The sequence below is a fragment of the Cololabis saira genome, chromosome 9, assembly GCF_033807715.1.
Source record: "Cololabis saira isolate AMF1-May2022 chromosome 9, fColSai1.1, whole genome shotgun sequence".
In the NCBI taxonomy this organism is placed as follows: Eukaryota; Metazoa; Chordata; class Actinopteri; order Beloniformes; family Belonidae; genus Cololabis; species Cololabis saira.
Window position 1 is genome coordinate 42,595,245 of NC_084595.1, and position 12,020 is coordinate 42,607,264.

Genomic DNA, 12,020 nt, shown 5'->3' on the forward strand with positions numbered 1-12,020 from the left:
GTAGGTGAGTCCAGCGCCGACTGGTCGTCCTCCACCACTGACCGGAAAGCTCTACAGTGGAGGAAGCAACTCAGCCTCACATCCTCCAGAAGAAACCTCGTCATCACTCTGCGACCTGACCAACGCAGCTCACCTAATGCTGCATCTTGTGCTGATTTCCTCATCTCTCCTTGGGTGGAGGCAAAGCCTCCCCGGTACCAGTACAAGATCTGCTACACGGACAGTGCTCCCAAAGTTGAAATCACAACATGGAATGGGAATGTGAAGAGTAAACATGATAAACATGTTCTAATCAATGGTAAAGGTGAAACAATGTCTGCTCCCATTACAGATGCAGGGTCCGACCGAGATCCTGCAGGATGAGTAAACTCCTGGTGGACGGCTGTGAAGTCTATTGTTGACGCCTTACATGTTAACTCCTCTTGTTATGCATGTTCCCTCATGCCCCACTCACAGCGGGACTCGTCCTTTGTAAAACCTAAACCATTGACTGTCTCTGATGTTATCTGTGTGTCAAAGGGTATGTTCAAAGCAACGAATACGTCTGGAAAACCTGTCAGGACGAAGTGGTTAAAGTTGAACTTAACTGATGTCTCCGAATGTTCTCGCTGAAATCAGAATCTGATCCGAGTGAATGGCACGGAAGCCAGAGAACACCCTGACCTTAACCAGCCTGTGATGTCTATTGAACCTGCACAAGTTCCTGAAAACTTTCAACTTTGTTTCAGGCGTTCATATGAGGGTGCTAAACCGAGCGTTCCAGTAGGCTCCACCTCCGGCTGTCGGATGACAGTCCACGCCACGTGTGGTGAAGGGCCTCTTTATAATCAGTCGGTTTGCCTCGGTCCCCGCGCTAACGCCGCCTCTGTAAGTGACCTGACAGGTAACTTTTCTGACACAGAGGCTGTTTCCTGGCCTTCTGATGAAGGATGCAGCAGCCCCAGCAGCGCTGCCTGGCTCTGTGGTTATGATGTGTATCAGGTCCTTCCCTACGGCTGGATCGGGACCTGCACCCTGATTGAACTCACACCTGCTATTACCCTGTACGACCAGCTGACATACTCCACCGTCATTATCCCCACTACAGGCAGAAGCGTGCTGGCGATGTTCCAGTACAGACCACCGTAGGAGAGAAGTTCTTTGCCGGTGTGTTTCCGTGGTGGGGGGCTGTTAAGAATGCTCACGGCGTAGATGCAGTGCATGTTCAATTGGAGAACTTAACAGCAATTCTGACTAAGGGCATGTCATCTCTCCCGCCCGTCATGATCGCCACGCGTACCATGCTGATCTTAGCCTCACAAGGAGGTTTGTGTCATGTAATTGGTGAAAAACGTTGTACTTACATTCCTGATGCGGCTGCAAATATTTCTGACACCCTCAGTCATATGAATGATCTGCTTGCGCAAATGAAAAAAGGTGATGCTTATGAATCCGCCTCCGGCTGGGATATATGGTCCTGGATCTGGTCCGGAGGCTGGTCTGGAAGACCTATTAAGCTACTTATGCCCGTTGGTAGTGTTCCCATATTATTATAGTTATAGTTATAGTTAATATTTATTTCGGTAAATCACAAAAAAATCAACAAATGAGTTAACACAGGTTTTTCCCTGGTCAACGTTGTGATTGTTTTGGCCGAGGAGGTCTGGGCTTGAGGCATAAAGCTTGTCTTGCCAACCTTTTAACAGAATAGAATATACAAGAAGAACAAATTAAGTATCATGGGTCTACACAAAATAATAATAATAGTAATAGTGATAATAATACCAATAATGACAATTATGATAATAATAATAATAATAACAACAGTAATGGCAATAATAATGATGATGATAATAATGATAGCTCTGAAAACAGAAAGTGAAAAGATGCTGAGGAAACCCGATAAACCCAATTTAAGTTGTCATTTTATCTCATGCATGTGTACATTCTTCTTTGTTTGCTTATTGTGTTTCTATATATGTGTATTACCTTTGCTTTGAATAATATCTTGTATGCTTTTATTGAGTTTGTTTAAGGTCGTTGTGTAATGAGTTCCACAGTTTTACTCCTAAAACAGATATACATCTGCCTTTTGTGTTTGTTCTTATTGCTGTTGTGTCAAACATTGCTGTTCCCCTGAGGTCGTATTTTCCCTCTCTTGGCTTGAACAGTTCCTGTAGCCCGGAAGTGATTTGTTATAAGCCTTGTACATTATCAAAGTGGTGTTCAGAATAACTATGTCTTGCAATTTAAGTGTATTGTATTCTGTGTGTTCATTAGCTGCATCATACCCTCTGTCCGCTGTATGATATCATGTATGATCAACGTCTCCATGATTCAATATACTGCTATGCTATGCTATGCGTCCACTGCTGAAGATTCGGACCTCGCACTGCTGGAGGCGAAATTCCAACAGGCGATGCAGGATGATGACGTGTAATTAATAATGATCTGGTAGAAAATGCTTGTCAAGTTACGAAGATTTGATATACTGCATGTGCATTATCCTAAAATGATAAACAGGGGGGAATGTTAGAGTGAGAATATTTTCCCATGATGTGGCCTGTTTGATTTGTTTCTTTTATCTATCTGCTTTCCTCACCATTCTTGGCTGCGTCATGTGAGCCGTGTCAAGGTCGCCTCATCTGAATCTACTGTGCGATGATGTGATCCACACCACACCCACGGCACACCTACTTCCTGATTGTACTCTGAAATCTACACCCTTTTCTTCTGTAAATACACACCCATTTTTTCATGTCTTTAAATAAACTTTGCTGGGGGCAGGACCGTTGTAGTCCGCTGCTCGTGCGCCTACCCTTGCATGCAAGAAAATAAGATGTCTCAGCCTCTTTCTTCAGATCACTGAGTGTTTTTTCTCTCTAACACGGTTACAGAAAAAGTATCTGCTTGGAGCGGCTCTACCCGCCTCAGCCCGTAGTGCAAAAGCGCAAGACGGGGCCGTGGCGGGTAGAAGCGAGCTGAGGAGGTACTAGTGGAAAAGCGCCAAAATATACGTAGACGCCTCATAGACTGACGCTGCCGGAGCTGACGTTCAGCGCAGCCGCCATCTTGGATGGGTCTCCAATGCGGCCCCAGTGCATTTATTTCTACTGAGGAAGGTTTTATCCCCGACTACAATAATCCATAACTCCCTGAATTTTTACCCGATTTTCACACGGTTTGGTTTGTTACAAACGGCAGAGATTTAGTTATGATACAGGATGCTGTCACACATTAAAAATACGTACTTTTATGCTGAAAGACTTTGTATTATGCTTTTTAACAAAGACATATGGTATGGCATATTGATAAATGTATAAATTAATTAATTTTATATTTTGATAAAGAAACAAGTTTGATTGTTCATTTGAATTTATGAGTCATGAGCTGTAATTAGGCCCTTATGTGAAAGTTTGTATACATGTCATTTCATTCTGTAACACATATACATACAAACTCCCATATATACTGTACCAGCTCAGTACATTTTTTTCAAGGCCTGGAAAAGTAAGCTGCGGCAAAAAATTGTATTTAAAAAAAATGGAAATCAGGAAAAAAAAACGTACCCAAACAGTGTATCAATGAACTTGCATCATATAGACCCCTTTCCGTGTTTGTAAACAAGCAAGCTGCGCGCGCATTGTTGCGGCAGAAAGACGGAGTTCATCACAGTTTACACCAGCCGATTGACGGAAAAAGATCGTGGAAATTACGTTACTAAACTAACTTTGGCGGATGGAAAGCAACTTCCTTCCCGGAGGAAGATATCACAAAGTGGCCCGATGTCCAATGGCCGGATATTCATCCGTATTTGGTTGAGAAACCTAGTGTTTACTCAGGAGAAGCTGCGACACTGTCAGCAGCTGTCACAGCTGAAGTTTGTAAAGAATTATGACAGTCAACTGAATGTATTTTATACACTAGACATTTTAAGTTATTATATTATTTCATATTTATTTATCTTATTATTTTTGTTAATTTACTGTGTCCCCTTTGTTTCTTAATGAGTTTCATTAAGCATTGCCTTTGAATGAAAGCCATGTCATGTGTACCTTTGTCTGTGCTGGCTGAATGAAGTTGATAGTTATTTAAAAAAATAAAAATAAATAAAAATTATATGAGCTTTATTGTCCATCCTGCATCTCAGATTATCACCATTAATTTACAGAAACCTATTCCCACTAATATGATAAAAAGAAAAACATTAAAAGGCATATAATGCAAAATACAGTTTTTTAAAACTTAGTTCATTATTTTTAGGTATATTCATTATTTTTATTTGAGGGTTTGTGGGGATTAATATATCTATAATATACCTGAGTTTGATATACAACACATATAGTGAATATATGTATATTTGTGCAGCATATTTACAGCTGTGGAAGTTGGATGTTTGTAGCTTTAAAAAGAGAAAATCAATACATTTACACAATCAGTGAGGAAAAAACAAATAACTCCGGTAGTTTATTAGCAAAACTTTAATAGTCAAGTAAATCATTAATGGCTGATATTCAATTCATAGTCACAGCTCCAAATCACTGATGAGAAAATAAAAAAAATGTCAAGACTTGATGTTATTATTCAGAACCCTTATTTCTTAGATTTTTTCGGAACAACACTTTTGCTAAGGTTTGTGAGACTAGCACACACAATAACAATATCATCTAGAAGGTCAGCCTGTGACAGTGGAATTCTTGTCTGCAAAATTCTGAAGTTCTTCCATCTCCCTATAACACGTTCGACATGTATCCTGACACGTGACAGTTGTCTTGATGTGTCGACCTCCTGTGCAGAAAGTTGCCGTTTGCCTTTGGTGAAAGCTGGAATGCGAAGGGTGGCACCATGAGCTGCAACCTTAATTTCATTAACACTATCAAAAGATGATCCTGTAGAGAGAGCTACAGATGTTATTCCAGTGATAAACAACAGTTGTACCATGTTGCACTTAATATTTGAGTATGAAAATGTAGACTTCTTTAGCTCCTCTTTAAGTCTCTCATTTTCATCTCGCAGCTGTTGATACTTTTCCTGCAGGTTGACGTAGTCACTCTTCAGCTCGGTGTACCTCAGGTTCAGGTCATTGTATTCTGTCCTCGTGACTGGGATGTCCTCTTCAGCTTTAGCAGAAAAGAGAACAGTTGAGAATTGAAGACGAGATGGATGGATGGATGGATGGAGAGGTGTTTAGAGAACACAAAAGGGGCATTGGAATCAGTAGAGGACAGTTGTGAATAGGAGAGGAGAAAAGGACAGGGACAAGGAGATTTTATTTGTCACATACATAGACATAAGATTAATTGCAACTGTGTTAGTCTACACTGTGCATAAATATGGGTTGTAAAGAAAAGAATGGATGTGGAGATCAGCATAGGGGGAGAATACTCAACATGGTTGAACCATTATACAATGCAATGAGACATGAAATGACACAACAGTGGCTACACTTACTAGGACTGTGATCCATGCCGGTGACTTCCTCTGGAGTTCCAGGAGCAGGAGCAGGTTGATTTGGTGAAGCAACCAGAAGTCTTTCACTCCATTTCTTTTTTCTTTGGTACCTTCACATAAAAAAACTCAAATGAACAAAAATACTGATCTCAAGCTGTAATACAATACATTCCCATCTTAATTATCGGTTATGGTTTGCTTAATACCAAAATAAGTAAACCCTTAATATTCATGAGTTAATCATGTCATTAGGTTAAGCTAAAAACACAAACAGCTAGATCTCATTTATTGTATTTTACCTCTTGATCTTTGCATCAGGGTTTTGGTTTTGTTTAGTGTATGAAAAAATAGAGGGCACAAAATCAGGACTGTCGTGGTCCAGTGACATCTCACCTGTAAAAAGAAAGAAACACATTAGCCAAATAACACCAGATAACCACTTTTCAAGTTTCTTAAGTGTTCTGAGATGCTCAAATCAGAGAAAAGACAACCAGGGCACACATCCTAAACAACAATGATGCTAGAGCGTTAAAGCTGTTAAGTTACGTGGAGCTGCTGTACACCCATGGATCTATAATATTAATAATATTAATAATATTAATAATTATTATGTACACCACACTGAAGCTCTCAGCTGTATAAGTTAGCTACTAGCTAGCACCAGTAGTAAACTTACAGTCTATGGTAGCAAACACTTACAATACACTTACTCTACCTACAGCTACTCAATTAAAGGCATTCAAGTAAAGCTAAACCAGATAGCCACGATAACTCACCAGATATGAAATGAGCACTGCAAACGCGGGCATGCTTGATGATCCTCGGTCCAGTCGGTGCTTTTGAAATGGCCTGTTTCCTCTGGGAATTGCAAAAAAATTATGTTCCTCGGGATTTCGATTTGTACACCCGTACACACAACAGCTGGTGGGCATGTTGTTCTTCTATAACGTTACTGCAACTCCAAAAACGCAAATTAAGAAACAAATCTTCCCTCGCTCTATTCAAACTCATGCAACTTCACCAGCACTTCCGCCGCAACAATGCGCGAGCATCCTGTGATGACGTAGGCTGGAAAGGGGTCTATAGCGCTCCAGAAAAAATACTGTATTCTGTTAGAAAAAAACGTTGACCTTATTTGGGGACCCTTTTTGGATTTTTGCCTTTATTGGACTAGATAATGATCTGAATCATCTATTGCATTAATGAATGTGTTTTTTCAGGACTGGATTATTTACTTTATTATGCATTTGCTCCATATGCTCTCAATGCTCTATGTTGTGATGAAAACAAGAAAATACCACGTGAGTTTACTGCGCATGCTCGCGGGGGCGGGGCTGAGTGACGTACCCGGAACAAGCTCAACGCGTGTCGCAGTGCGAGTCCCGGTGGTTTTACGGTGAGTTTTTATTTACTGTTTTCTCTTCTCGTTTCTTTTGAATGATTCTGCGGAACACACGCGTTCACGTAGACATTGGGCCCCTGCAGTTCTCTGCTGACCTGTACTTCTTCAGCAGAGAATCACACTCACAAACATGTGGATTTAACGTTCCCTTTCCGGCGTGTCCGTGAAACCTGCGGACAAACGTGTTATCGATCCCGAACACGCCGTCACGTGTCAGCCTTTCATCAGAGTCAGAAAGATTATATTGATCTCCTTCCTAAAGTTGTCCACTGTTTTGTCTCGTGAAGAGCCACACGTGAGGTCCTTTTAAACACCAGCCCACGTGGTTCAGCAGCAGAACAGTGTTTGATCTGAGTCCAACATGTGAGGCAGAAACAAACTTCTACCTCCACATGTCCAGAATCTGTTTAAAATGAGGGACACCAGATACAACATGAGAGGAACTTTATTATTTGAAAAATCCAAGACCAGAACCAATGTGAAAAAAATCACTGTGTATCTGTCAAAGGGGTGAACATCTGGAACAACTGTCCTGTAAATATCACATCATGTTGGACACTATTCAGCCTTAAAAGACGTAATTTCTAATTATGGTATGGAAAATTAAGTTTGCCAACTTCTGTACTGTTATATTTTGGGTTTTGCGCAATGCACTACTTTTTATTCTTGCTATGATGGGAAATTTAAGTTTATTTTGGGTTATGAGCCATGTGCTATTTATTTTTCCTATGATGGGATATTTGAGTTTACTGATAGTTCATTTCAAAGTCTTGAGCTTTGCTCTTTTGTATTTGCTGTAACCAATGTTAGGTGCCAGTAAAAGGGGTAGGTGTATATATAAGCCTTGCTTCTACCTTCTCCCTTTGGGTTACAAATGTACCGAAATAAACATTAATTCATTCATTCCTTCATTCAGAGTGAAAGCCAGATACCTGCTGTGTGCAGCAGCGGTCCCGGGATGTCGTCAGCAGAGGAGCAGCTGTGCCTGAACATCTGCAGCAGCGTGTCGTCGTCAGCATCCCTGTCCAACAGGAGGAGACGCCCGACGACTCAGGAGAGATGGGCTTCAGTGAGTGACCACACACACACACACACACACAGACTTCTAGCTTCTTCTAGTCCTGTGCAAGATCCAAGTTTAGTTGGCTGGTGGCGGTTGCCGTGGTAACCTCCCACACCCAGAGGTAAATCCACGGAGGTGACACTCAGTACATTTACATGCAGCAAAGAGATGGGATTTCTGATGGTATCAGATAAACATCCAGAAGACCCAATCACTGGTCTGAGTTTACCTGCTGTTCAGAGAATGGGATAAATGTCCAGAGCATGGCTGATTCCGTGACGCTATGTGGCGCTGTAACCATGGTAACCATTGTAACCATTTCAACAAAGAGCCACTTCCGGTTGACGGTTGTTTTGTTTGGCGTCAATGTTACGCCTTCTGTATATTTTTCCACTTTATTTTGATCTGCTCCGGTGTCCTGATGAAGCTTCTGCCATCTCTTTCACCATCTTCATGTTGGTGTTTAAACAACCCGCCGGATCCCGCCAACGCAAATCTGGCGGGATCAGGTGTAGAAAAAAAACCTCAAACAAGGTCTTTACAAAACAAAGACAAAGCAAGGCCGGTCAGATATTTGGAGAAACTGCGTTTAGAGTCTGTGGAGCATCTTGGAAGAGACGCAGGGATTGGAACCTCAGTCAGTCAGCAGCGTTCTCTTCCTCCACCAATGTAATGGCCAAGTAGTAATTTTTTTTAATTAATTAGTTTAATTCGTTAACTTTGTTTATTTTGTTATATTTATTAGTGTTATTTGAGCCACTCACAGTTACTCTCGTTGCTATAACCTCAATCACATAATTGATGCACGAAAGGTATAACAGGTGACCTATGAACTGTCAATCATCCATCAAGCTCCACAATGATCATGTTAACATTAAATCAGATAGATTTGTCTGGACATTTCTCTTGCTGGATGGGAGAAGACACAAAATCTATGCATCTCTATTATTGTGCGGCAGGAATTCTCAGAGTTTTTCAGGTTGCGGGCGGTAATGGTCAGAAATTGGGTGGGAGCTGGATGATGAAAACAGTCATCAGGGACTGGTCCCCGCTGCAGATCTCTGAGCCCTCATGTAAGGCGAACTCCAGCTGTTGGCTCACGGCTTTGGCCTCTTTGTGTTTTCCAGAAGAAGCAGAGGAGGTGGACGTCCTCCTCGTCCCCGGGGGTGGGGGTCTCCTCCAAACAGAGGACACTCCCCGAGCCGGACAAGGATGAAGACGAGGACGAGGCTCCTGGGCCGCTGCAGCTGCAGCCGGACTCTCCTGCGCAGCAAACATCTGGATCTGTACGTGTAAAGCAACAGACGAGCACACAGGTGCTCCGGGAGGCTCCGCCCCCTGCTGCCGCAGACCAATCACCACAGAAGAAGAAGAAGAAGAGGCAGGAGAAGAAGGAGGAGAAGGGGGAGAGGGAGAGGAAAGAGGGGGTGAAGGAAACGGGCCCTGGCAGCATCAAGACCTCCTCTCTGTTCAAGCACAACCCAGATATCCCAGAGATCCACAGGTGAGCTCTGATTGGTTCATCCAGCAGGTACCAGGGGCTCCAGTGATCCAGTTCTGACCTCTCCTTTATTATGTCTCCATCCCTCCTTCCTTATTTCCTTCAATCTCCTTCCTTATTTCCTACCCTTGTCCCTTCCATCTTTTATTCCTTCCTTCCTTCCTTCCTTCCTTCCTTCCTTCCTTCCTTCCTTCCTTCCTTCCTTCCTTCCTTCCTTCCTTCCTTCCTTCCTTCCTTCCTTCCTTCCTTCCTTTCTTTCTTTCTTTCCTTCAGACCCAATGTTTTACAGTTAAAGGAGAAGATTTTTACCTCTGACTCGTTTTCAGAAGTCAACCTTCACCCCCACCTGGTAACACACACACACACACACACACACACACACACACACACACACACACAAACGTGTTTAGACATAAGGACTAACACAGTTAGTTGTATTTTTTTCTTTGATCTTTTTTATCGTGGATACTAAACCCCGTTCTTTTCCACCTACGAGCTCAGGAACAATCTGTTCTACAAGAACTTTTGAAGGGTTTTGCTCGCCCACAATTCTCGCCCACCGTTTACCGCGTTACGAGTGTTCAGATAGCGATCAACGTTCCAGCAGAGCCATGAAACGAACAACAGTCCTGCAGAAGGAGGTTCTGGTCGGTGCAGGTCGCTACCTCGCCATGGCTAACTCCGCCCAAACCCCAACAGTTAATTTAAACATGGGCCAGTGTGTGGAGGAAACAGGCCTACGGGCTTCTGGGAACACGCCCACACATTCGCTGTTTTAGCTTGGCCTAGCCCATGCTAACTTCAAATGCTAGTTTATGTTACTTGACACTAATTATGAGCAGATCAGTTCATCCATTAGGGGTGTAACAATATATCGTGCCACGAAATCTCGCGATACAAAAACGTCACGAAACGTGTCGTGGAGGTGACAAACTGTAGCGCGATATTGGATTATTAATATTAATCTATTGTGTTGACCAGTAACGCGCAGTGTATTGGTGCCGACCGCGTCTCGACCCGCGGACCAAAATCTTCCTCCGCTCAGAAGAAACTAGTACCGTTTTGGTCCCGATCACGGGACTCTTGCAGGGTTTTGAGCTCTGAACTTTTACTTATGTAAGGCTGGTGTAGAGTTAAGCCTTACCTTATTAAATTAAACCTTTTTGGGGTCGTGAGTAGGATAAACACGGGGAAACTTCTGCTGAGTTCCAGTGTACTTTAATGTCCCTCAACAGTGTAGGATTTTAGAACATCAACACAGCACCTAGTGCCGTACTGTGGCGTATCACTCCGCCCAATCTAAAACAGACTAATCACTACAGATAAACTGACTAGTGTCATTATAGTCCCTGATTTACATCAGAATATAAAGAATATATTTATAAAATAATGAACCCTCAATTACCAAAATAACTTTCTTAACAAAAATAAATCTCCTCTTACACTTATAAGGTGAACATGAATCAATCTTTTTTATGATGTAAAATTGTATGTATTTATTTAATTTTATTTATTTAATTTTAGTTACATTTCTGGAAAATGGCATTGTTTTGTATTTTGTGTCTTTCAAATAAAAGACCATTTTTTCCAGTCATATGTTCCTCATTCAAGGTTGTTAAAAAAATACTGCTATAATATCGTATCGTATCGTTATCGTGACCTCAATATCCTGTATCGTACCGTGAGATTAGTGTATCGTTACACCCCTACTAACCAGTGACACTAACCAGCCACACTGACTTTCAGTCCTCTCTTCTGTTTATTTTTCATTTATGAATCATGAAATCAGTTTAGCTGTATTGATGGTTTCTGTCCTCCAGGTGGCAACACTGAACAAAGTCCTGAATGTTTCCACCTTGACCAGGTCAGTTTACACACACACACACACACACACTCACACACACCTTGTCAGCGTCCTGTCTGTTTACCGTGTCCTGTGTGTGTCCAGCGTTCAGAAACAGACCATCCCTGCTCTGCTCCTGGGCCGAGACGCGGTGGTCCGATCTCAGACCGGATCAGGTGAGACGCAGTGACACTTCCACTCACGAGAGCAAACCTGCCGATCTGCTCCGTCCTCGGTAGAGGGAGCTCTGCTGTCAGGGACATCATGGGCAGTTTAGGGACTTCTTTTTGTATTTTAGTTTTTACAGTAACACAAATATAACACAGATGTACATGCTGATGAACATATAGTCTTTTCTCTGTTCATTTCTAGTTTTCTGGGTTACGTTTCCAACGATAGTAAAGGTGACAGGAGGTTTAACTCGGGTCCCAAGTGTGATTTGAGTTCAGTCCATATTACTCTTGAGCACATGGAGAGTTTACCTTGACATCAGATAAATAGTTGACAAAGAAATAATAATGAGGTGCATGTTGTAGTAATTGTTAAAGGAAAGAAATAAAGTATTCATAATATGTTAAAATAAAAGGTCTTCTTTCACAGCATTCATGTGCATCACCCATTTGTACCAATACTTGTCTAATTTATCTGTGCAGAGTCTGAGAGAAAATATCAGCCATTCCATGACAAACATCTCCTTTACAATTGTTACCCTCTCTCTTTTTGTTGGTGGCTCTTCGTTTAGCCATTTCCTCGTTATTGTTTTTTTGGAAGCTACTAGTAA

The 12,020-nt window shown here is 42.0% G+C and overlaps 1 protein-coding gene across 1 annotated transcript in view; it reads left to right on the forward strand.

Moving 5' to 3' along the window:
* The first annotated feature begins 7,753 nt into the window (after positions 1-7,753).
* Positions 7,754-12,020, forward strand: part of ddx31 (DEAD (Asp-Glu-Ala-Asp) box polypeptide 31) — a 24,973-nt gene continuing 20,706 nt past the window's right edge. Inside the window, exons 1-5 of the mRNA XM_061730150.1 lie at positions 7,754-7,901; positions 9,023-9,399; positions 9,670-9,745; positions 11,217-11,260; positions 11,345-11,415. Of these exons, the coding sequence (XP_061586134.1) occupies positions 7,791-7,901; positions 9,023-9,399; positions 9,670-9,745; positions 11,217-11,260; positions 11,345-11,415 (679 nt within the window). The 5' untranslated portion in view covers positions 7,754-7,790. The remainder of the gene's footprint in view (positions 7,902-9,022; positions 9,400-9,669; positions 9,746-11,216; positions 11,261-11,344; positions 11,416-12,020) is intronic.